The sequence below is a fragment of the Oryzias latipes genome, chromosome 16, assembly GCF_002234675.1.
Source record: "Oryzias latipes chromosome 16, ASM223467v1".
NCBI lineage: Eukaryota > Metazoa > Chordata > Actinopteri > Beloniformes > Adrianichthyidae > Oryzias > Oryzias latipes.
The window spans coordinates 18,689,581-18,711,221 of record NC_019874.2 but is presented as its reverse complement, the minus strand read 5'-3'; the positions used below and the strand labels follow the sequence as shown (position 1 = coordinate 18,711,221).

At 39.0% G+C, this 21,641-nt stretch overlaps 1 protein-coding gene across 1 annotated transcript in view; it reads right to left on the bottom strand.

Moving 5' to 3' along the window:
* LOC101156116 (small conductance calcium-activated potassium channel protein 2) overlaps window positions 1-21,641 on the bottom strand; it is a 78,198-nt gene that overhangs the window by 18,620 nt on the left and 37,937 nt on the right. Inside the window, exons 4-6 of the mRNA XM_011485308.3 lie at window positions 16,048-16,344; window positions 12,918-13,039; window positions 10,274-10,415 (exon numbers count right to left, since the gene is read on the bottom strand). Coding sequence (XP_011483610.1) covers window positions 10,274-10,415; window positions 12,918-13,039; window positions 16,048-16,344 — 561 coding nt within the window. The remainder of the gene's footprint in view (window positions 1-10,273; window positions 10,416-12,917; window positions 13,040-16,047; window positions 16,345-21,641) is intronic.

Here is a 21,641-nt window from a genome sequence, read left to right as displayed (position 1 = left end):
GGAGGCAGAAAAACGGAATCAGTCATTCAGAGTCAGACAGAGCAGATGAAGGAAATCATTGGCTTTTGGATTTGGAATTTGCTCAGATGATTGAGTAAAGCAAGGAGGAAAAAAAAATGAGGATGAGAGCGAAATGACAGAAGGAGATGTGAATGGGGGAGACGAAAGGATTAGGAGGCACGGCTCTGTTCCAGATCCACAATTCTTCATATTTTGAGGGAAGCCAAGTCTATTTTCACTTACAATCCATCTGTTGTGAGATGTATAGCCTCTATATGTAGCTGAAAAATGTGCCCCTTCCCCTTCTAGATTTAAAGAAATCCAAAGATTGACACCAAATACTCTCATTTAATTACATGCTGTCAATCTGAATTACATGTGTCAGTTTTCTCCTCACACAGGAGACTTGAGGCCTGCTGAAAATTTAAAAGTGTAGAACACGGACCAGTTTGTTTCCACTCCAGCTCAACCCACACGGGACACACGGCAAATTCATTTGGGAGAGAGTGACAGCAGTCCCTCAACCAGAAAGACATGCTCGAGAGGAAAAGAGAAGCAGGAACACAAGAAGGGAGAAAGACTTAATTAACTTTCAGATTAGACTGTTTTTGAACAGGGCTGCTGAGTGCTCACAGGTTCCTCTGAAGGGGCAGGCACCTAGAGAAAAGAAAGGGAGAAGGGAAGAGAAGATAAAGCCAGCGAAGAGCCATGAATACACATAAATAGGGAAGGAAGGAGGCAGCGATGAATGCAGGAGGCAAGGGTGTGTGCATGCAAACAGGAGAAGAGAAAGATGAGGAAGCAGGCAATGTTAATGAGGTCACATATCTCCTGATAGGCAATAAATTAAGATTAAGAGTGTTTAATGAAAGTGCACGTGTCTCCCTTCATGCTTGTGAATGCTTACCCACAGAGGTAGAGAAACAGATAGAGGATAAATAAAGAAGTTGGCGCTTGAGGGAACATGCAGCATTCCTGAAATGTGTAGGACAGAGCCAACAGTCCAGTGTGCACACTCTTAAAAGGGAAGATGGATGTGCCAAAAATAAGTTTGGCTGGGTTCAGTGGGATGCAACGTACAAATGGGCATTAATGCCCACGTCTATACACTCATCCACTCTATTTGTGTTCATAAAAAATATGAATAAAACATGATGGGAGCCAAAGGGAAAACCCTCAGAGCATTCATACACGTCTGTGCTTGAGGAAAAAGAAGGCCTCAATGAACGAGTAGTACAGTTTGTGCAGACATGTGCGCGGTCACGGTGTGCCTGTGTGGGTTTGAACAGCAGGGAAGCGTTTGGTTCGTCAGAACTGATTGTGTTTTAGAAGTGCGTGTGCCGGTGTGTTTGACAGTTTTTATGCATGCATTTGATTGCAGCCAGGGTTGCCTGTTTCCACAGACTGACACAGTGGATGAGAACTGTGCTGTTATGATTTGTTTTATATGCCTGCCTGGGTGTTTCCCCTGCTTCCTAACTACAGCGCAGTAGTCGTCCTAGCTGTCAGAACAGGGGGGGAATCCTTCGTCTGTGAAGTTTCTGCATATTTCAAACACACACACACACACACACACCCACACACGCACACACACACACACACACAAAACGTTGCAAACTTTTGCTTCAAGCAAAACAAGCCAGGGTAGCACAGCAGCTGTGAATAATTCACACAAATACAGCATATTTTAACTGTATCTTGTGTTTTCTGTTAAGTGTTTCCTCCCATAAAGACTCATGCATTTCTTTTTGCTCAAACCCATGTTATTTGTGGGACCATTAAGGGCATGCACTGTCTTCTTGACACATGCCTTGATGCGTGGCAGAGCTGGAAGTCAAACCACAGAACTTTTTGATGGAAGGACTATCAAACACTTCTGTTCACACAGCTGACCCCACCAGGGGAAAGAAAGGGAGGAGGATGCTCAACTCCAAATGCAGTTCCTCCATAGAACATACACAATGCAAGCACCCACAGGCGGAAAGAAAGCAAAAAACATTTGAAATGCAACTGCTCTATTCAACCTATGAATTACATAATATAAAGATTATATTATAGATACTTTAAAGCTATAGGAAATAGAAGGCAGGAAAAATACATCAAAGCAACATGATAGATTTGGGTCTCTGAACTATAGAAAAGGCAAAAATGCTCCTGACCTGCTATCCTACTAAAAGCCGGCAGGAGGAGAGAAGGTACCTGATGAAAAATGACCCCCTTTTGACACCTAATGTGTTTCCCCATTGAACATTTTATAGTGGGTTTTATGGTCACGATCACTACTCTTCCGTGTGATATTGTAGTTCTGTGAATGATGGGTCTTGTTGGAGGAAAACAGATATACGTTTTGTGATGGTATCACTTTGTGGTTGCCTCAACTCCTATCATGTTCACCGTTTCTTGCAGTTTCACAGTCACTCACCTGTTACCAAACTCTAAAATGTTTTACAAAACAATTATTTCAAAAACAGTGGTGGTTAAAGCCTATAAATGGAGCACACAAGTTAATACAGAACAAAAGTAATTTCAGGTAACTTGGAAGATTTATCCCCTCTGTGTTTTTACGAGCGTTGTGAGTACAACCAGACAAAAATCCTGTGAAGGTATGTCGTCCTTTAGGGAGCTATCCAGTCTCCATAATCACCAGTGAGCCATTTAAGCAAGTGCTAGGGAGATGACCTTGCCTTTCGGAAGGATTACTGTTACACATCTCCACTCCAGGCTGGCTGCAGCTGTCCTGTCCATTCCAGCAACAAACAAATCAAGCTTTCACTTGTGTTTGAACATGAGAAGACTTGTGCTGACTGGAAGACAAAGTTTTTATGTACCAAACACTTTCAATCATTTTCTAATGTTAACTGTAACCTGAGCTGCAATGTCATTCAAAAATATTGAGTGGTACTTCCCTGTGCAAAAAAATATTAAATTTAATGAATCTTCATCTGATAGATTATAGACAAGATTATTTAAAGAATGAAAATGGTGTTTTTGGTGTTTTTAACATGTTCTTGTAACGTTTTTTTTCACGATAAAGGACATCATTAAGAAAACTAGGCTTTTATTTGCAATTCTGAGTATTTCTTTATTCAAATCGTTGTGAATCAGGAGCAGACAAAAAATGTAGTTTGAAAAAGCTTGTAGCAGTGACATAGGTTTAGGGGGGACACAAGCTCCATGGTTATGGACAAAGGGATAATGGGAAATGGGGGTGGGCTTTTTCCATGCCAACAGTCCAGCCCTCAGCGCTAATTAACTCCTGCTGTCTGCATAAAATATGTCCTATAAAACGACACATGTTTTTGGATTTTGTCTAAAAATGGCATAATCATAATTAAAAGACCACTAGGAACACTTTTACAACAGATCAAAAGATGATCAGAGTGGGACTTTAGTATACTGTACATTGGCACAAGCTTTAAATGAAAAGAGCAAAGAACTGGCTACAGTTCACAAACTCATTAGCGCTATATTGAGATGATGCAGCTCAGCGTTGTACCACGATTTGCTCAGCTGTGATTCTTGTGCTGGAAATGAATCTGGAAGTGTTAAAAACATTGGAAATACAGCAAACATGCTTTGCGAAAAAAACTAGTCAAAACCACTGACTTTTTAAATAATCTTTGCTGTATACAATCTGCAACATTTCAGTGCATGTAGGCAATTTTTGGAATATACTACTAATCTAAAAAAAAAAACTCTAAAATAAGCAATATTTCTGTTTTCCATATTTCTTTTTGCTTAGATTTAAATATTAACTGGTGTGGCCAGAATACTATCAATCCTTCCATGCCTTTTCTAATCCTAGTTGTCACTAACAGTGTTAATATGCCAACATATTTAGAATAAAGTCTACATATCCCATCTGTGTTAATACAGATTATGCTTTTAATTATTCCCCTTTTTTGTTTTATGATAATTCGATTCTAAGTAGAACTTTAAACTCCTTTTAAGTATATTATTTGTGCTAATTTATGCATAGACAGTTATTAATAAACTTTATAAAATATACTATCAATATTTCTACACATCTTTAGAAGTGACATTTTTTCCATAAACCTTTTCTTAAAGTTGTGTGTGGCTGTGGTGAAGCGGATGAGGAGCCAACACTGATCAGAGGATCACAGGTTCACTTTCTGCCCAGCCTGCCCGTGTTTCAAAGTGTACTTGGGTAAGACACTAAGCCCAACATTACTTCTGGTGATCACAGGTTGCCAGCATGCATGGCAATGGAGCCGCAATCAGCGTGTGTGTTCACAGGCACTAGATAAGTTCACACTAATTACTTAGCCTAACTTCTGTTTTTGCAGGTTTTCTTTCTTATATTTTAAACTAAATTAAGGGAAGTGTCTTTATTTTACACATTTAGGCATAAAACCTCAATAGCTGCATTTCCATTACTCATGTCCGCAAAATTTTATAACAAACAGTTTCATTAAAATCATAATTATGCGATTAACACAAACCAACTCACGTGATAAGTCATTCAAAAACATGGCGTCAGATGTGAACAATACTAGAGCAGCTAAATTTAATTTCTGCCACGGCACCAAGGGTTCATCATCTTCTATCAAGGGAGATATCAATGTTTTATTCAGGCCATGGAGCGGCAAGCTTCTTACACGTGGGAGCAGCTACGGATGAAGCGATTTCGGGAAATTTTGGTTGGTCATTTTACAGAGGAGCTGTAGATCCAAAAATTCTGCATGGCACGCTCAACTTTTGATGAATTGTGTGATGATGTGGGACCTCTTGTGGTGCCTGCTGTGCCCAAGGCACCCAGTTCCTACCAGTAAGTGCATTGCCATCGCTATCTACTGGCTACCTGGGCAGAGTTATTGGTCACATAACTCTTTGATTTGAAAAAAGTGTCTCCTTTGCAGTTTTGCTAAATATGTCAAATTTGATATGCCTCTAAAACACCTCCTCCAAGCACCAAAACTTTTTTTTTTCCGAAATTGTGGTGTTTCCATTAGGCAAATTTATTATTGCAAATCCAATTTGTGCAATTTCATAGTCAATGAAAACACAGCTATATACTGTTTCTTTCCTTTCATAAATGAAGACTTGAATTTGACCGTAAATGTATAAATCTTATACAAAAACATTGATCTTTAAAATATTTAATCCTTTTTTGGACATATACTAAAGGTAAAGGAGGGCTTTAAAATGGCCCCTCAGTATTTTTGATTCCTAGAAATCACACTGTGCATCCTGGTCTTACAGACATTTGAGCATTCCTTTTTTACCTTATTTTTTAAGTGTATATAAACTCGCTCTGCTAAAAATATATTAATATTGGGATTACCAATTTTGAAACTTAAGCTTTAGTAAATACAGAAAGAAAACATGAGATGGAAAAATGTTAAAACAAATTTTTCATGGAATTTGTTTTTGAAGAGGACACATATATCATTGCAGAGCATGGATGGTGAACACATAGGCCGTTTTATTAGTCTTTTATTAAAGTACTGGCAACTATTAATAGATATTTACCAATAAAAAAACGATCCTCTAGCACAATCTTTAATAAACACAATCATGAGGTCCACTTTTTCAGATTTTATGTTTTGCTGATAACTGCACAACACATTATCCACCATGACTCAATTTTGGCTAGAGAGCTATAAAGGATAAAAGCTGTGTTAACAGCTTTTGATAGCACTCTACTGTTCCACCATCCACCCATTGGCAACAATACACACCCACACGCGCAGAACAACACCTGAAACACCCCCAGTAGGCTTCAGGACAGTGGTATATTCCAATATTGTTGGCCCTTCACATGTTGTCATAGTAACATCAGTGAGATATTCTTATATAGAAAACTCATTACAGTAATTCTCAATGAAGCACAAAAAAAGTCACATCATGTTTTCTGCCTCAACCTGTCATCCTAGCGGCCCCCTTCTCACTCCCTAAAGTCCCCTCCACGCTGTTTTCCAAACTGCTGCATCTTGTCTCTCACAGGTAGAAGACGCATCTTTTACTGTCTACCCCTATGCCCACTAACAGCATGACGAGCATAAAAATAAAAAAAAACAACCCTGACCACTCTGAGGAGAGCATGTTTGTGCGTGTGGCAGGAAAGGAGAGGGTGTGTGGGAGTCTTGAGTGAGTGTGTGTGTGTGTCAGGTTCTGCGCCGGTGTTGTGTGGGGGATGCAGTCTGTTGAAATGGGTTTGAGATAATCTGTATCCACCCCTTGTTTTATGTCTGTCTACGTGTGTTTTTGTGAGTGTGTGTGGGCGGGGGTGTATGTGAGCACTTTACAGGAAGAGTTGTACTCTTTCTTGAACTTCCATTGGATGATTCAACAGGTGAATAAAAGGTTGCGTGTGTCTTTGAAAGTGTGTTTATCCTCACATTTACTGGACCACACAGAGAGAAAAGCAGGTGAGAGAATGGACAGTGAGATTTTGGTAGATATAGGGTTGGGAATACACATCAATCATTTATTGCACATCAAAAGAAACAATTACAAAAAAATCATTAAAAAAATAAAAGAAAGTTCCTTTGAGATTTTTTCTATTTAAATCAAATCATAATTAAATTGCTTTTTCAAAGAATGTGTGCCTCTAAAAGACCCACTTCTATGAAAATTGTGTTTTTAGTGTTTTTAACATGTTCTTGTAGCATTTCTCTAAAGATGGAGGACCTATGTAAAGAAAATTAAGCTAAAAAGTGCAAATTGTGAATCAAGAGCCGACGAAAAAATGCTATTTGAAAAAGCTTGTAGTTTTGATGTAGAAGCTACAATCGGCAAGTCACAAGCACCCTTCTCTGCTCCATTCTGATGCTAATATTGCCATTTCTGTTGTACTGTAATGTTAGGTTGGGGGTGTGAGGAGCTGTAAGTCAGCAGGAGAGGGTGTTAACACATTGACAAACAGAAATGCGGGCGGGCTTACTCTGCGCCAACAGTCCTGCCCACAACTCATAGGCAAATTTCTGATGAACAACTGACGCTCTGCAGAAGCTGCATGTATGTCCTAAAAAAACGACGTGTTTTTAGATTTTTGCGAAAAACGGCATAATCGTTATTAAAAGCCCACTGGAAACGCTTTTACAATAGATCTAAAGATGATTGGAGTGGGTCTTTAAATACTTTTTAAGCATATTTTTTGTGCACATAAATTCAGACTTAGAACAAGAATGTGGACGTTTTTAAAAGGTTTGAAATTGCAGCACAGGAAAAATGTCTATTCATGTTCCCTTTCTTTTTTTTTCGTATTTATCTTAAAATGTAATTTATGAGGGCTTAACAACTATAAAACAGAATCCTATCTCTATTGTGATAGATCAAAACCCCTAACCAATTTGTGCTGCACTGACCTCTACCCTCAGTTTGATTACATTGCTTAAAGAGGTGCTGAAAAGATGTTTTTAAAGAAAAGCCTCAAACGCTAAGCTGAGGGCAGCAGCTGGACGACCCTATTAAGAGGAATTATGTGACGACAATGGCAGAAAAATGCAGAGATGGCATTATCGGTTTGCACCTTTGTATGCAGAGTTTAGCATAGCTGCAGGATTGTCTTTAGGTCGTCATTTAGTCGGCCTTACCACAGCTCACTAAAGGACGAGAATCCATTTATTGTATGTACCACACATATAGGTGTGACACCCCATCAGGTGACGAACAAACAAATGAGTTGTGGCAAATTGTTTTGTCCAGAAGTGGTGCTGACAATCTTGTGTCTCTGCATTTTTGGATTTGAGCTATTTTTTTAACATTTAAAGCATGCTGTCCTTTGAATTCTGCTTTTACTGCCTACTAAAGGCTCCTTTGACCTAGATTGATCTGAAACCGTGCAGCATGCAAAACATGCCGTGGCCAGCGGAGCTTACACTGAACAGAATTAATAAATGAGGAAGTGATTTGACTCGTAACCACATTAGTGGTTATGAGGCTGACCATAACCATGCAGAAGTTCATTTTTCATGTTTACTTGCATTCACAGTGTTTTTTTCTTTATTAAAAAGAGGACAAGTATTTCTCGGTTTTAACCTCAATCACAAATTAACATTTTTGAACACATTACGAGCCGCACCTCGTCCACTTGTAATTTAACATCAATTATCGCACTACCTTACTGTAGCTTAGCAGCACACCATGTAGTTTTTTTAAAAACCTTTTGTAAATGTAATCTGGCATTTTATCAAAGTACTAAAAAAGAATAACATGTCTAGATTTTTGCTGCATGTGAATAGTTTTTAGCACGGTCCTTTGGAATGTATGCATGCATTTTTTTAAATGCAAACAATTGTGCAAAGCAGATTTTCTTGTAGAGCAGTTATAACATTGAGTCTATAGTTGCAAAAAATGTTTTCAATTTTACTTTCTTGATCCAAAAATGCCTAGAAATGTACATCTAATTGTGAAGGGTTGGAAACATAAATGAGAATATGACATTTCCAGTGAACAATCCATCTGCGTTTTTTATCTGCTAACACACATGTTGTATGCATGTAACACTACAATGGTGTGCACGAACACTTATGCAGCCTAAACCGTTTTTTTCTGGTTTAATTCAAAAGGAACATTTAGCAAAATTTCAGATTTTTTATATTTAGGATATTTAGTAGACTTTAAGAAAATCTTTGCAACAAGTTTTTCATCTGCCTAAAATGCATACCGTTCAAATAGTTTCTTCAAACATAAAAATATACAGGACTGATGTAAAATCAATGGTTGCTGAGGCAACAGTAAACGGACGAATGACAGTATTTCTTTTGAATTCCCCTTTTTTTTTTATTTGACTTCATTTATAAAAAAAGTCACCTTTATCCAAGCAAGTAAGTTGTTTTTTGCAAGGAATGTAAAAAATGGAACAAAGTAACCTTGAGTCAAAGAGTTGCAAAAAATGAAAATAAAGTCAGTATAGCATTACTTGAACAGTTGCAAACCTTTGTTTTCTCTTTAAATATTTTACCCTCTCACTTTTCTCCCTTGTGGCATCTTCACACATGAGCCACATCGAGTGAGACTGGGATTCCAAGACAGCATGACATTATGGAGCTCCAATCTTTTCATTTTGATTGTAAAAACATGAAGAAAAAGCTGGCACAGTCACAGACACGTTTAATTCTGAGGTTGTGTGACATTTAGCTGAACTACTTTCTTGCATTTTCAAAGTCCCACTCTCATCATTTTTTAATCAATGGTAAAAAAAACATTCCCAGTGGTCTTTTATTTATGATTATGCATTTTTTTGCTCGAATAAAAAAGAAAAGTGTTGCATTCTAGGACATAGTTTCTGCAGAGCGGCAGGAGTTCATCAGAAATTCGCCTCTGAGTTGCAGGAGGGACTGTTGTCGCAGAGTAATCCCACCTCTACTTCCTGTCATCCATATGTTCTCTCCTGCTAGTTGACAGCTCCACACAACCCCAGCCTAACATTACCAGTGCAACAAAAATGTGCATTGGAATGGAGTGGAGCAGGGACCTTGTGGCCCTCTCAGCGTATTCTCTACATCACAAATGAAATCTTTTCTAAATTGCATTTTTTTCGCCTGCTCCTGGTTCACAAAGATTTGAATAAAGGAACAACTAAAAATGCAAATATGAGCCTAATTTTCTTTATATGTGTCCTCCATAATCAGAAAAGTGACTTGTTAAAAACACCAAAAACGTTGGAGCGGGTCTTCAAATAACTCTGAATGAAAGAAAAGGGTATGGGAACATAGATGTAAAACAGACTAAAAGCTGAGGGCAGATATTAGATGAAAAAACAATTTTTGGGGAAGGAGAGAACCCTTTGCATTGTAAAGAAAGCAGAAAAATTCAGTGGCTTAAACACTCACACTAGCAGATGGATGGCGGATAGAAATAAATGCGTGGCCTCAGGGAAACGGGAGACAGACAGAGAGAAGGAAAAGATGGAGGAACAGAAAGAATTTGATAAAATGTGAGAGTAAGGAAAAAGAGAAAGAAAAAAAGGACCGACAAATTGAGAAGGCGAGAGTGGGAGGACATGGCACATTGAAAGGTAGGACCTTCATTATGCAACAAGGACAGACGAGGGAATAACACACACTGAAATACACTCAGAGCCCTAACATGCTCTTGTTTGCACGCCTACGTACCCAAAACACACAAGCACAGATGTAGGCTAATTCAGAGAGGATTGCCCACGTTACGCAGGCAGATTTTTTTCCCCTCTCGCTCACAAATGACAGCATCAACTCTAATCTGTTGACCTTTGAACAGAACAAGGACACTGCCTCAGGGAGGGTGAAACGAAGGCAGAAAGAGGAAGGACAGGAAATGTACTGACCATAATGCCTGTTAGCAAACAAACTCCTTTGCCACAGTAGGTATGTGGAACCATGTCTCCATATCCAATAGATAGAAAAGTGATTGAGATAAGCCACATGGCTCCCAGGAAGTTGCTGGTCACATCCTGTGCATCGTGATACCTGGGGAGAAACGGATAAAGTCAGCCAACAGAAAACGATTTCATAATAAGGGAAAACATGGCTGGCCTGGGTTCGTCTGCAAATATGGGTGTCATGACTAAAAGATGAGTCCTGCAATTTTTGTCTGATATGGAACATAATTCATCACAATTTCTCCTACCCTACCATTTCTGGCTCACTTACAACAGTTGCCCTGGCAATCAAACCAGCTGCAGCTTTTTCAACAAAATAGCTAAGGAATTTTGCCTATAATGTTTGCAGCAGATACATTGAATGTGGGTTTTATACCATGCCACTGAACTTCAGATCTTTTTTTTAAAGCCCTGCATGAAACTCTTTCATCTTTTCTCATGATAATTTAAAAATCGGATTTAGAAAGTCAAAGAAATGCTTTTCAACAGCCAGCCCATAACCTTTTATCTCCTATCTGAAAAAAGAATCCCTAAATCATTCATTTCACATCGTATAAAAAGATAAAGTAACTCTAAAAATGAATGATCAGTCTTTGAATATGAAATACAAGAAATAATATCTCATTTTCAGTGTCTTAACATTTATCTTAAAAATGTTTCAGAGCCTTATTTGGTGAAATCCCGTCTGCTGTGACAGCTGAAGTCGTAATGTAACATATTACAGGAGCAGCATGGCTTTTTTTAAGAGTCAAGCCAGCTATGAGTTGAGAAGGAGTGAAGAGAAGAGAGCAGAGCACAGCAGGTGTGTGTATGACTCGGTGTTTTGTGTGTTTGTGTATGTGAGAACGGGTCCAGACAGAACGAGGAAGTGTGTAGAGCAGTAAGTGTAGTGGGCAGACGGCAAGCCACAAAAATGAAAACTCCTCAACTTCCAGGCTGAGTGCAGCATCTCCCTCCTATTGAAGGGAAAACCAACGCATGGCTTTAAGAAACCTGACCACCCTGCACAGCTGCATGTGTGGTTTGGTTATTGTCGCATTTACATTCAATTCCTTTTAGTGTTAAATTTATGTGCAAAAACAATCACTGACTTATTTATATCAGATGGAGAGATACAGAGTTAATTTTAACTGCAAATTCTATGAAAATCGGAAGATATTTTGCATTTTTTAAAGTCACTTTTACTTCTGCATTAGTGAAAAAAAGGAAAAATACAAAAGAATAACTGCAATTTATCACTTAAACAAATATTTTTCCACATTAGTTAATTCCACCACTAGTTTTTCACTCTAGAGCTGTGAGCAGCAATGAGCAAATCTGTTTACAAGGGATTAATTTACAATAATGTCCTAGGATTTTCTATAAACAACTTGAGAAATTATCTCACATATTTGGGATCCACTAAGACAGAAATTACTCCTCCACCATCCCCTGATTAACACAATGACCACAGGAAGAGCATCCGGCGTGAAAAATCTCTGCCGAACCAGAAGTGCGAATCAGTGGAAGCTGATTCGCTCTGGAGACCCCTAACAGGGTAAGCCGAAAGGTGAACAACAACATAATAAAAAAGGGAAATCAAACTAGAAAAAGATGGTAATTTTATTGAAGAAAATTGACCTTTTCAGTATGGGAGTAATAGGATTTTGCTCCCTTTAGAAACCAGCCTCCAGAGCAGGGGTCTGCAACCTTTGACGCTAAAAAAAAAACATTTGGGCCAGTTTTTTACTGAACAAAACCCAATGAGAGCTGCGAAGCTCATTTTAATTTTTGTGTCCATTAAGCCTTTTTCAATTTATTTTCACTGAACAAACATAAACTTGGATCAATTAACAAAAGAATTGTTACATTTAAATTGATCCGTCTGTATCAAATTAAAATTGTGAGATAATGGTTAACTCAACTCAAAAATTTGATTTGATTTAAACTAATAATTTTAAACTTGACAGATTGCAGAACTTTTGTTAAGTGATCCAGTATTTCACTTTTTAAGCAAGACATTTCAAATTAAAGTACATCCTGTCTTAAATAACTACTAAACTATTTTTTTCCAAACCACTTTTTTTAAAGCCAAACACCCACAATGGAGGGATTAAAGAGCAGCACGTGGCTAATAGAACCACACGTGGCTCCACAGCCTAGTAGCAGACCCCTGCTCTACAGGTTATTTGAGGAACTGCAAAATTTGATCTTTGAAGGTTTTTTGAAACTCAGGAACAAAATATGGAGGTTTGGTTTACCTTCATCACAAATAAAGAACTTTTCTGGTATTTTTGTTGGACTTTTTTGTAGTGGATCCTCTAAATTAAATTTATATTACACAGAGAGGATTAAGAATACAGATTTTATGTATAGGTTATAGGAATTGTGATTACCGTACATTCCTCTTAGTCTCACATCTTTTTACTTGTATAAAGTAGAATACAGAAATGCAGTTTTAATTCGTTTTTTAACCAGATTTTCCATTTCTAAAGAACTTGTCGTCTTTTTTTGTAAAAGAGTCCCAAACCAGAGTTTGTTAAATTCAAAGGCTAACATGCCTTCACCCTTTTAACTCAAAACACTTGAATGGATTTTCTTATGCACTCACCTCTCACACACACGCACGGTCCAGGCAGCAATAATCCAAAGAGAGATGCTGAATACCAGCAGCACCGTCCCAGGGCAAATGGTCATGAGGGTTTTCATTACAAACCGTGTGTTAAAATGGACCTGAAACAAAAACACACAGAAGCAAACTATCATTTAAGATGTAAATAACCCTTTATCTTGTGTATGTTGTTGAACAGTTCCAAACAAATTCAGTTCTCACTGTTGTTCATTTGTTTCCAAAAGGAAGGAGTCTCAACTGAAAGCTAAACTGGCCTGGACTTTGTCAAACAGGGATGATGTGGGAGAGCTTTTTGATTGGCTGCGAACTATCCAAACAATTTTATCCATAATTTTACTTTGGCTCACATGACCTATGCTTGGCTCCTCTTTCAAGCTGCTGTTAAATAATCCAAAAGGTCCTGCAAAAAGATGTATTTCTGGTCCTCAACCACTTCACAGAAAATGAGACAACACTGAAGTTGCCTGTGGCAAAGTTTATGCTCAAATATGTGAGACAGGCAGCAGAGTTAAAGGCACAAGGGGAAAAAAACACAATCTGTAACACTATTGCCCACCACAATGTTAACAAAACACAGTTGACATGATGAGGTTGATGATGACAGGATGCTTTTTTGGTCATATTAACTGAAAAATATTGTCAAATGATCTAATTTACTTAAATACTGCCTGTGAAGTGTTGTAGATGTTCTCCATGGAAGCTGCATAGGAGGTTTTGATTGGATGATGATTTTTAAATAAAAATAATGTTAAAATTTTAAAGAAGAGGGAAAGAATAAGGATGTTTTGTGGTGGAGACTGTGGTGAAGAGCTGATTGTACAATCACCCAGCTTTTGCAGGGGCTGCGGCCTCAAGCCTAAAAGACTATATAGTGCAGGACTATGTAGTGCCCTGGATCTTAAAAGCAATTCGGACACCATGCTCATTACGTCTTCTTTTTTTTTAAACGGCGAATATGACGTCATCGATTTTATGCAGTTCAAATCTAATTGAAATGAGCATTTTGCGATGATCATATATGAATCCACTGTCTTCTGAAGACAAAAAGGTTGATGGTTATTAAAAAATTTTCATTTAAATACATTTTTTTGCAATGCATTGTGGTCTTTATTCGCCAATCTAGTGAGCATCAATACACACTGGTTTTTCACAGAGACTTCTGGGAAATTTCTAGGGCACTCAATTTTGGAATTGTAGATTTGGACAACACAACAGAATGGCGAACGCACTTTGTACTATATAGTCCGGACTATATAGTGAGTAGGGAATTCTGACACAACCATATTGTCTATCAGAAGATTTTCTATGCCAAATGACTTCCGGTTGAATAGGTGAACATTGTCAGATGTCAGAGCTCTGTCTCCCCCTCTGGTCATCGGTGGAGAGTTAAAATTGCACTACATCTCCCAGCAACCCCACCGTGCAGTTTCTGAGTGCTGCACACCTGACTCTCATTTGCCAAATCAATCACAGCATACTTAAGCACTGCACTGAGCCTCGCTCAGTGTGAAGTATTGTTTGTGTCACTCTGCCTGCATTACTGAGTGTTATAGCCAGATAGGATCTTCTGCTTTCCTCACCGGTTTTGTCTCTGACTCTGTTTGCCTGCTACCTGCCCCGTGTCTCGCCTGGATCCTGACTACTCCTGTTTCTGCTCCGATGCTCCCATGCTCGTTATCGACCTCTGCCTGCTTGACCGTGATTTAGCTTTGTGGGCTTTTAGCTGTGCTAATAAAACCCGCTGCAATTAGAACCAGCCGTCTGCCTGTTTTGTGACAATCATCATCCAATCAGTGATGTCCCATTATGCCTACCTTTTCTGTTTTTTAAATTTTATTTTATTTTTTTGTTCTTTAACATTTCATTTTGAAGAACAAAATTTATTTTGTTCTTATTAAATGTTTTCAATGTTATGTTAAATTTTTTTGGATTTGTGTTTTGTTTTTGGCTGATGCTACATGTGACCAAGCACAGGAACAGATGGAAATTCATTTTGGCCATTTGGAATACGTGCAGCCAAGGTGCACATTGCTGCATTGCCCGCACATAAGTGTGTCCAAGGCTAAATATTGTTGTTGGTCGCATGTAATAACTTAACTGTCACCCTAACCCTTCCTCCGGGTCTGGGCAGGCAAGTAAAAAGTTCAGTACTGGCCGTACGAATTAGAAAATTACACGCGAAAAGTCACTTTGTATTCATTATTATTTGTTTTCTTTTAAATTGTTGTTGTGATCTTTAATGTTTTCACATTGAATGATTTGATGTGATTTGCATTTCAGGGCCACTGAATATCAGAGGTAAATCTGATTTAGGATTATTAAAACAAAAAAAAAAAAACTTTTCCTGCTTATAACAATTAGTCTTTGTAGTTCCTTCTGGTCATGGGAGTCCTCAAAGATTCTCACTGTGATTAGTGTCAATACTAGATCTCGACCTCTGACTCAGATTAAGTTATGTAGTGTCTTTAACTAATTAGCTTATTTCACAGTGGCTGTTACTCATAACTCAAATGTCACAAAGAGGCAGAGCATCAGGTTCTAGCACATGGATCATTTGGTGATTGAGCCCTGGAAGGGTGAACCAGATGATAAATGAGTTGTCATTTTAGAGCAGCACTTTAATGGCAGCTTCACCTCCTCTTCCTGTCACTTGGAGCCTGAGGGGTCAGAGGAATGCCATCGCCAATACTCTTCCAAACTGCTAAACCCCTCATCAAAAGTCTGCCCCATCTGTGGTGCTGCTCATCTCCTTTCCCACTGTTGGCATGTTTACATGCCATCTCTGCATCCTGATCATACAAAAATGTTAATTGTTGAACATCATTACCGTCTTGGCAGTCTTCTTGAATATTCCAATTTTATTCCCTTGTTTTCATTTCACGCTCCCACTGCATGTCATATAATCAAAGATTTGTCGCAACTTCCATCTTAGCTCTTTAATGGAGTAACACGGTGACTAGCAAGAGCAGAAAATATTTTCTAAGCTACAAATGGAGAGAAGGCAGGAAGATGGGCTCCTTGACTTTAATACCTTTACAGCACTCATTTTGCTCCAGCTAAGCCTTTGACTGGTGAATGGATGCTTTACAGAAGCAGAAGCCTCGCTGACCTTATTTAGGGCACCTATACTCCGTGAGGAGGCGTCGGTGAAGAGTTTGCTGTGTAGAAGCATGACTCTGGCAATGAGGTAAAGGCGCAGGAACATGGGCACACTCAGCACCATGTCCAGGTCCGCCTCGGCCTGCGAAGGCGCGTACGAGAAGGCCAGCCGTGCCCGCCACTGAAATTTAAAGTCCCCTGGCACTGGATGCACTGCAGACACCAGCAGCTCCAGAGCAATCAGCAGAACCCTCTCCATCGTCATGGCTATTCGCCAGTCGTCCGCTCCATTGTCGATGACGAAAAGCTGCAAGGACAAGAGGGACATACCCAGAGTAAACAAATCAATGACACATTTTATCAGCAGTGATATAATAATCGCAGGAAACAGCATCAAAAAATGTCCCTCCTCCAATTGTAAAAGGCACTTGTTCAACTAGCAGTTCAGCCTCTTTTCACTTTTGTCTTGCTCATTTCATTATACATTTGTAGAGCTTGTTTTGCTAATACTAAACCAGAGTTGCTGAGTCATCCAAACTCTGAAGGTTTGTAATGACTAAAACCGCATCATTTATTCCTTTAAAAGAAGGTCCCTGATCCACTAGTTCTTCCGCGTAATGGGTACAAGCCTTCCCTTCATTAGCAAAATTTAAGGTCGAGTCCCGGGTGGAATCGCATGAGTTCCTCCCATTATTAGAAAACGTTAGAAGCACAAAATAAATTTGTAATGCTGGGATAACATGCACTGAAAGAATTAGAGATAATCATTGCTGCAAAATGCTATTTTGAAGAACAATTCTTGCATCCCTTAGAACAACTCCGATGAAAATCTGTTTTTTTTTTGTATTTTTAACATGTTTATGTGTAATTTTTCTCACGAATGAGGATATTTATAAGGAAAATTAGGCTTCAACTGCATTTCTGAGTATTTCTTTATTCAAATCGTGAATCAGAAGCAGACGAAAAAATGCAATTGGAAAAAGCTTGGAGCAGATGTAGGACCTCAATTGCAGGCCACAAGCTCCCTGCTCCACTCCATTCTGATGCATACTTGCAGACAAATAGATCAATGTACGTCTTTGCTTTCCTCGTCTGAGCTGACATCTGGCTCCAAACTGTACAGCTGGAAAACTCCAATATTATTTGCCATTTTGCTGCTCCCATCATATTAGGTTGGGGTTGTATGGAGCTGTAAGCTAGCAGGAGAGAACGTAAACAGATAGATGTGGGAAAAGGGGACAGGCTTACTCTGCGCCAACAGTCTCGCCCACAACTCAAGTGAATTTATGATGAAAACCTGCTGCTCTGCAGAAAATATGTCCAAGAAAATGACACAGATTTATTTATTTGGGCTAAAAACCAAATACCACTGGGAATGCTTTTAAAATATATCAAAAGATGATCGGAGTGGGTCTTTACATGGTAAACCAATCTTGAACACAAAATCTGTAAAAGTGCATCATTGTTATGTAAATGTCACACAGACCAAATGGCATGCCTTCAACACTACATATGAAATGTAAAAATATCCAATAGATCTCTGTTTTGTTGTCTGACACTGTTGCTTGAATCTTGCAAACATATCACACGTGCTTACAATAGAGTTTTTTACCAACATTTATGCATTAGAGAGGAGAAAATTTAAGTTTTTGAAAAGAGCACTGATCAACACGATTTACTACCTGCGCACAATGTGCTGCTTGCATTTTAATGTGTTGTAGGTTGATGTATCAGATGAATCAGCCTGCTCTCTACAGCAGAGTGAGATAAACATTACTTTTGTTCAGATTCTCAGTTTGACCCTGAGCACTTTGTAAGTAGTCAAGATAGCATTGATCACATTACTGAGTGCACCAAGATGAAAATCTGAGAAGTGCAGGGAGAGTGAGGATGGAGACTGTGCCTATGGCTGTTAGGGGACCTCTTCCTGCTGCAATCTGATAGAAACTTGTTGACACAAGAGGTGCTGGCATCTGCAGAGGCTATTAATACAGAATGATAACTTCAAACATTTCTGAAACAAACAAGTTAATATTCAAGTGTTTTTCTGGTTCAGTTGATATTTGACAATTCTGGCTTGAATAGTTGAAATGGTTTTAAATTTAAAGACCCTCTCCAATCACCTCTTGTGTTTGTAAAGACGTTCCCAATGGTCTTCTATGTCATTTTCTAGGACATAGTTTCTGCAGAGTGGCAGAAGTTCAATAGAAATTCACTTGAGTTGTGGGCGGCACTGTTGATGCGGAGTTGTCCGTCCCCTTCCCATCATTCTTTTGTTTACATTCTCTCCCACTAGCTTACAGTCTCTTACATCCCCAACCTAACATTAAGGGTGCAACAAGATTGGTGAGTAATACTAAAGCTATCCAGTCGTACAGGTCGGAGAATGATGTCATTGCAAACATTCATTGTTTTTCTTATTGTTTTGGTCAAATAGCGACATGGCTCTTATTTATTCTTCCCATCCAATCAATGTCAGTTTTCTCTCTTTGAATTCATTGTTCGTCTCTCCACTTGTCAGGCTGTTATGCAAACCCTTTTCTACCCCCTTCTCCTTCACATTCTGGAAAACGGCCCGGAAAGCTGCTGATCAGGAGCAGAACCAGCTGATGGTGACACCCCAGAGATAGATTCTCACGGCGTTCATGGTTCTGCTCCTGATCATCAACTTTCCGGGCCGTTTTCCAGCTGCTCTTTAATATCACTCATTATCACATTGTTCAATATCATCACTCATCCTCAAGATTTCTGCTTTTCATAATTCAATTATGTCATTTTTACAAGAATTCAAAATAAAAACCTAAACTCAAACTTATGAGCTCTTGTTTCATTATGGCCTCATTCAGAAAAACTCAGCTGTTCAAGGTGGTCAACTGATTGCTCCAAAATAGGTGCTAATTTGCTGAAACACAGAACGCAGACATCATACAAAAAGTATCCCAGTACTGTAATCAAATCAAGACGTAAAACTTTCACATGCTTTTTATAAAGCTGACATTGGAACCTTTAACATGCATCTTTCACACTTTCCAAACCAGACAGGCCTTAGAGAACAGTGCTCCTTTGAAAGTAAGCCACACTTGCTGAGTTTTAATTACCCTGTCATGAACGGCAACATTTAGCATTCCAGTAAGGGTTTGTGGAGTCTGAAATGTTTACTGAGTATCAAACAGTCTCAGTTTTTTTAGTGGAATCTTCAGGGTTTCCCCTTATGTTAGCTCGCTAACAGGACGACTGGGATTTGCTTGGGTAAAAATTTCAGAAAAGTGACAAAATAGACATCAGAATGTGATATTCTGCACCAAATTTAAGTAAGTAATCCTTGACAACCCAGATAAGTGGACTTGTTTGTGACCAACCATATTCTTCCGGTTATTATAAAAGGAATCAGTGAAATCACTGATGATGTTTGAACACATGCTGCTGACAAACAAGCTACAACATCTGCTTTAATAGAGAATGTCACCTAATCAATCTCTTGATAAGAAGGACTTTGCTTATTTTCCCCTTCCTTCTTCTGGTTTAGGTTCACACCTTAAAGGGCCTCTGCACCCCTCCTGATACTTCTGAATTTAATTTAGTTAAAGGTGAGTTGATGAGAGGCAGCAAAATAGTGATAATACTGATGAATGTTTTATTACAAAACCTTAAACATGAGACTAGATCATAGTTATGAGGTGGGTCACAAGTTGTCAGTGTCTGGTCTGTTCAGGTTTGTTTTTTTAACCACTCTACTTCTTCAAAAGATCTGATGCAACCAAACTTTTCATGAGAAGTGAAAGGAGAGATCTAAGGGAAATATTAAATTCAGAATGTGATCTAAAAATCCTTTGTCTTAAACGTCAAGCTTGAAATGTTCCATCATCCCTCAGATTTTCTTTTTTGTGACATGTTTTTTCAACAACATTTTTTGCTTAAGGCATAATTCAGGAATCCTACACACTCCTAAAAATTAAATGACTAATATATATATATATATATATATATATATATATATATATATATATATATATATATATATATATATATATATATATATATACTTAATCCCATGTCTGTTATCCTTGCTCAAGTAATTTTAACCAGCTCAAAAAAGAAAATATATATATACGTGTATATTTTCTTTTTTGAGCTGGTTAAGATTACTTGAGCAAGGATAACAGACATGGGATTACGTTGTTTTGCCCAAGGACACATTAACTGTCAAAAACTCTGAGGGATTCACTAACTAAGACCTTAGTTACAACTGCCCTTAAGGGGGAAATGGGCTGTCTGAAGGCGAATAATGGGCAAACCTGTACGGGGGCACGCAGGTGGGCAAAAGGAAACATTAAAGTAGTAGACCACCCAGTGAGCCCAGTGAGAGCGAAAATGTTTGTGCATATTGTTTCAATGGCGTGCCGCGGACAACAGGTTATCGTAAACATTTGTACAACACGCAAGAGTAAAGTAAAGGTGAAGTAGGTGAGAAGCAGGACTTTTCATTTTTTCAATACCCCAAAATTCTGCACATTGCACCAGGGACCGTTAGTGCTGTTTATGTGATAAGTCTGCGCTCCTTACATGCAGCCTGACTGTTAGTATTTAGGAAATTAGACTATCAGAGCCTTTTTGTGTCAGCGTCCTACAAGCCTGCCCAGTGCATGCAGCATTTGCACACAGTCAGTAAGGCGCCATCTTACTAATACCTTATTGCCTGTACGCCATAAGCACATCTAACTTGCGTCATCCTTATGAATTTTCACAATACACTTACCAGACGCACAACAATGAAACCCTTAAGGTGGCCGCATGAGCCTCAAGGGAACTGCAAGGCACACCTGTGCTACCTTTGAGATACAACCTCACTGTTCTACGACCTTCGACGGGTCCGGACAACCTAAAAGCCTGCAGCACTTGTACGGGTCAACCCCTGTGTGAGTGCATGTGACTAAAGGCCCGTACACACCGGGACGAATATTCGCCAGGCGTTATTCGCCAGCGTTTTTCGCCACGTTTTTTGTGTTCACACCCAGGCGATTTTCGCTGACGTGGAGTGAACATGCAATTTCATTCCCTGACATTAGATGGCGCTTAATGTAAACAGAAATACTCCTGTACACAAGGTGGCGCTGCGCAACTTTACGCTTCTTAAAGTCGCTTTTCACTCAGAAGAAGAGAGCAAGTATTTACGCGCTTATCAGAATCAAACAAAGAAAACATGAACATTTCAAGCACCAGTAGCTCCAACTGGTGCTTGGTTCGGGGATATTTTAGAATGTCCGTCATTATTTCTTCGCGGCTGTGTAGACGCTACTTGGCGTCTATCTTCTTCGCTGGTATGTGTGCTCAGCAAGGCAGTTTTGTGTTTGAGCGCCCCCAAGTTGTGTTTTACTGTAACTTCAGAAGCTCCAGACACGTGAGCAAAAGCGCCATTCTCATTGGTCGAGTAGATTTCGACGCGACGCGTCGAAAAAAAAAAACGAACCCGAGGCGTTTTTTTTTTTTGACGCTTTAACGCGTGGCGTTTTTTCGCGTCGGTGTGCACACTCTCGTTGGTGCCCTCTGTTTAGTCACGAGGCGTTAAACGTCGGCGAAAATCGCCGGCGAAATTCGTCCCGGTGT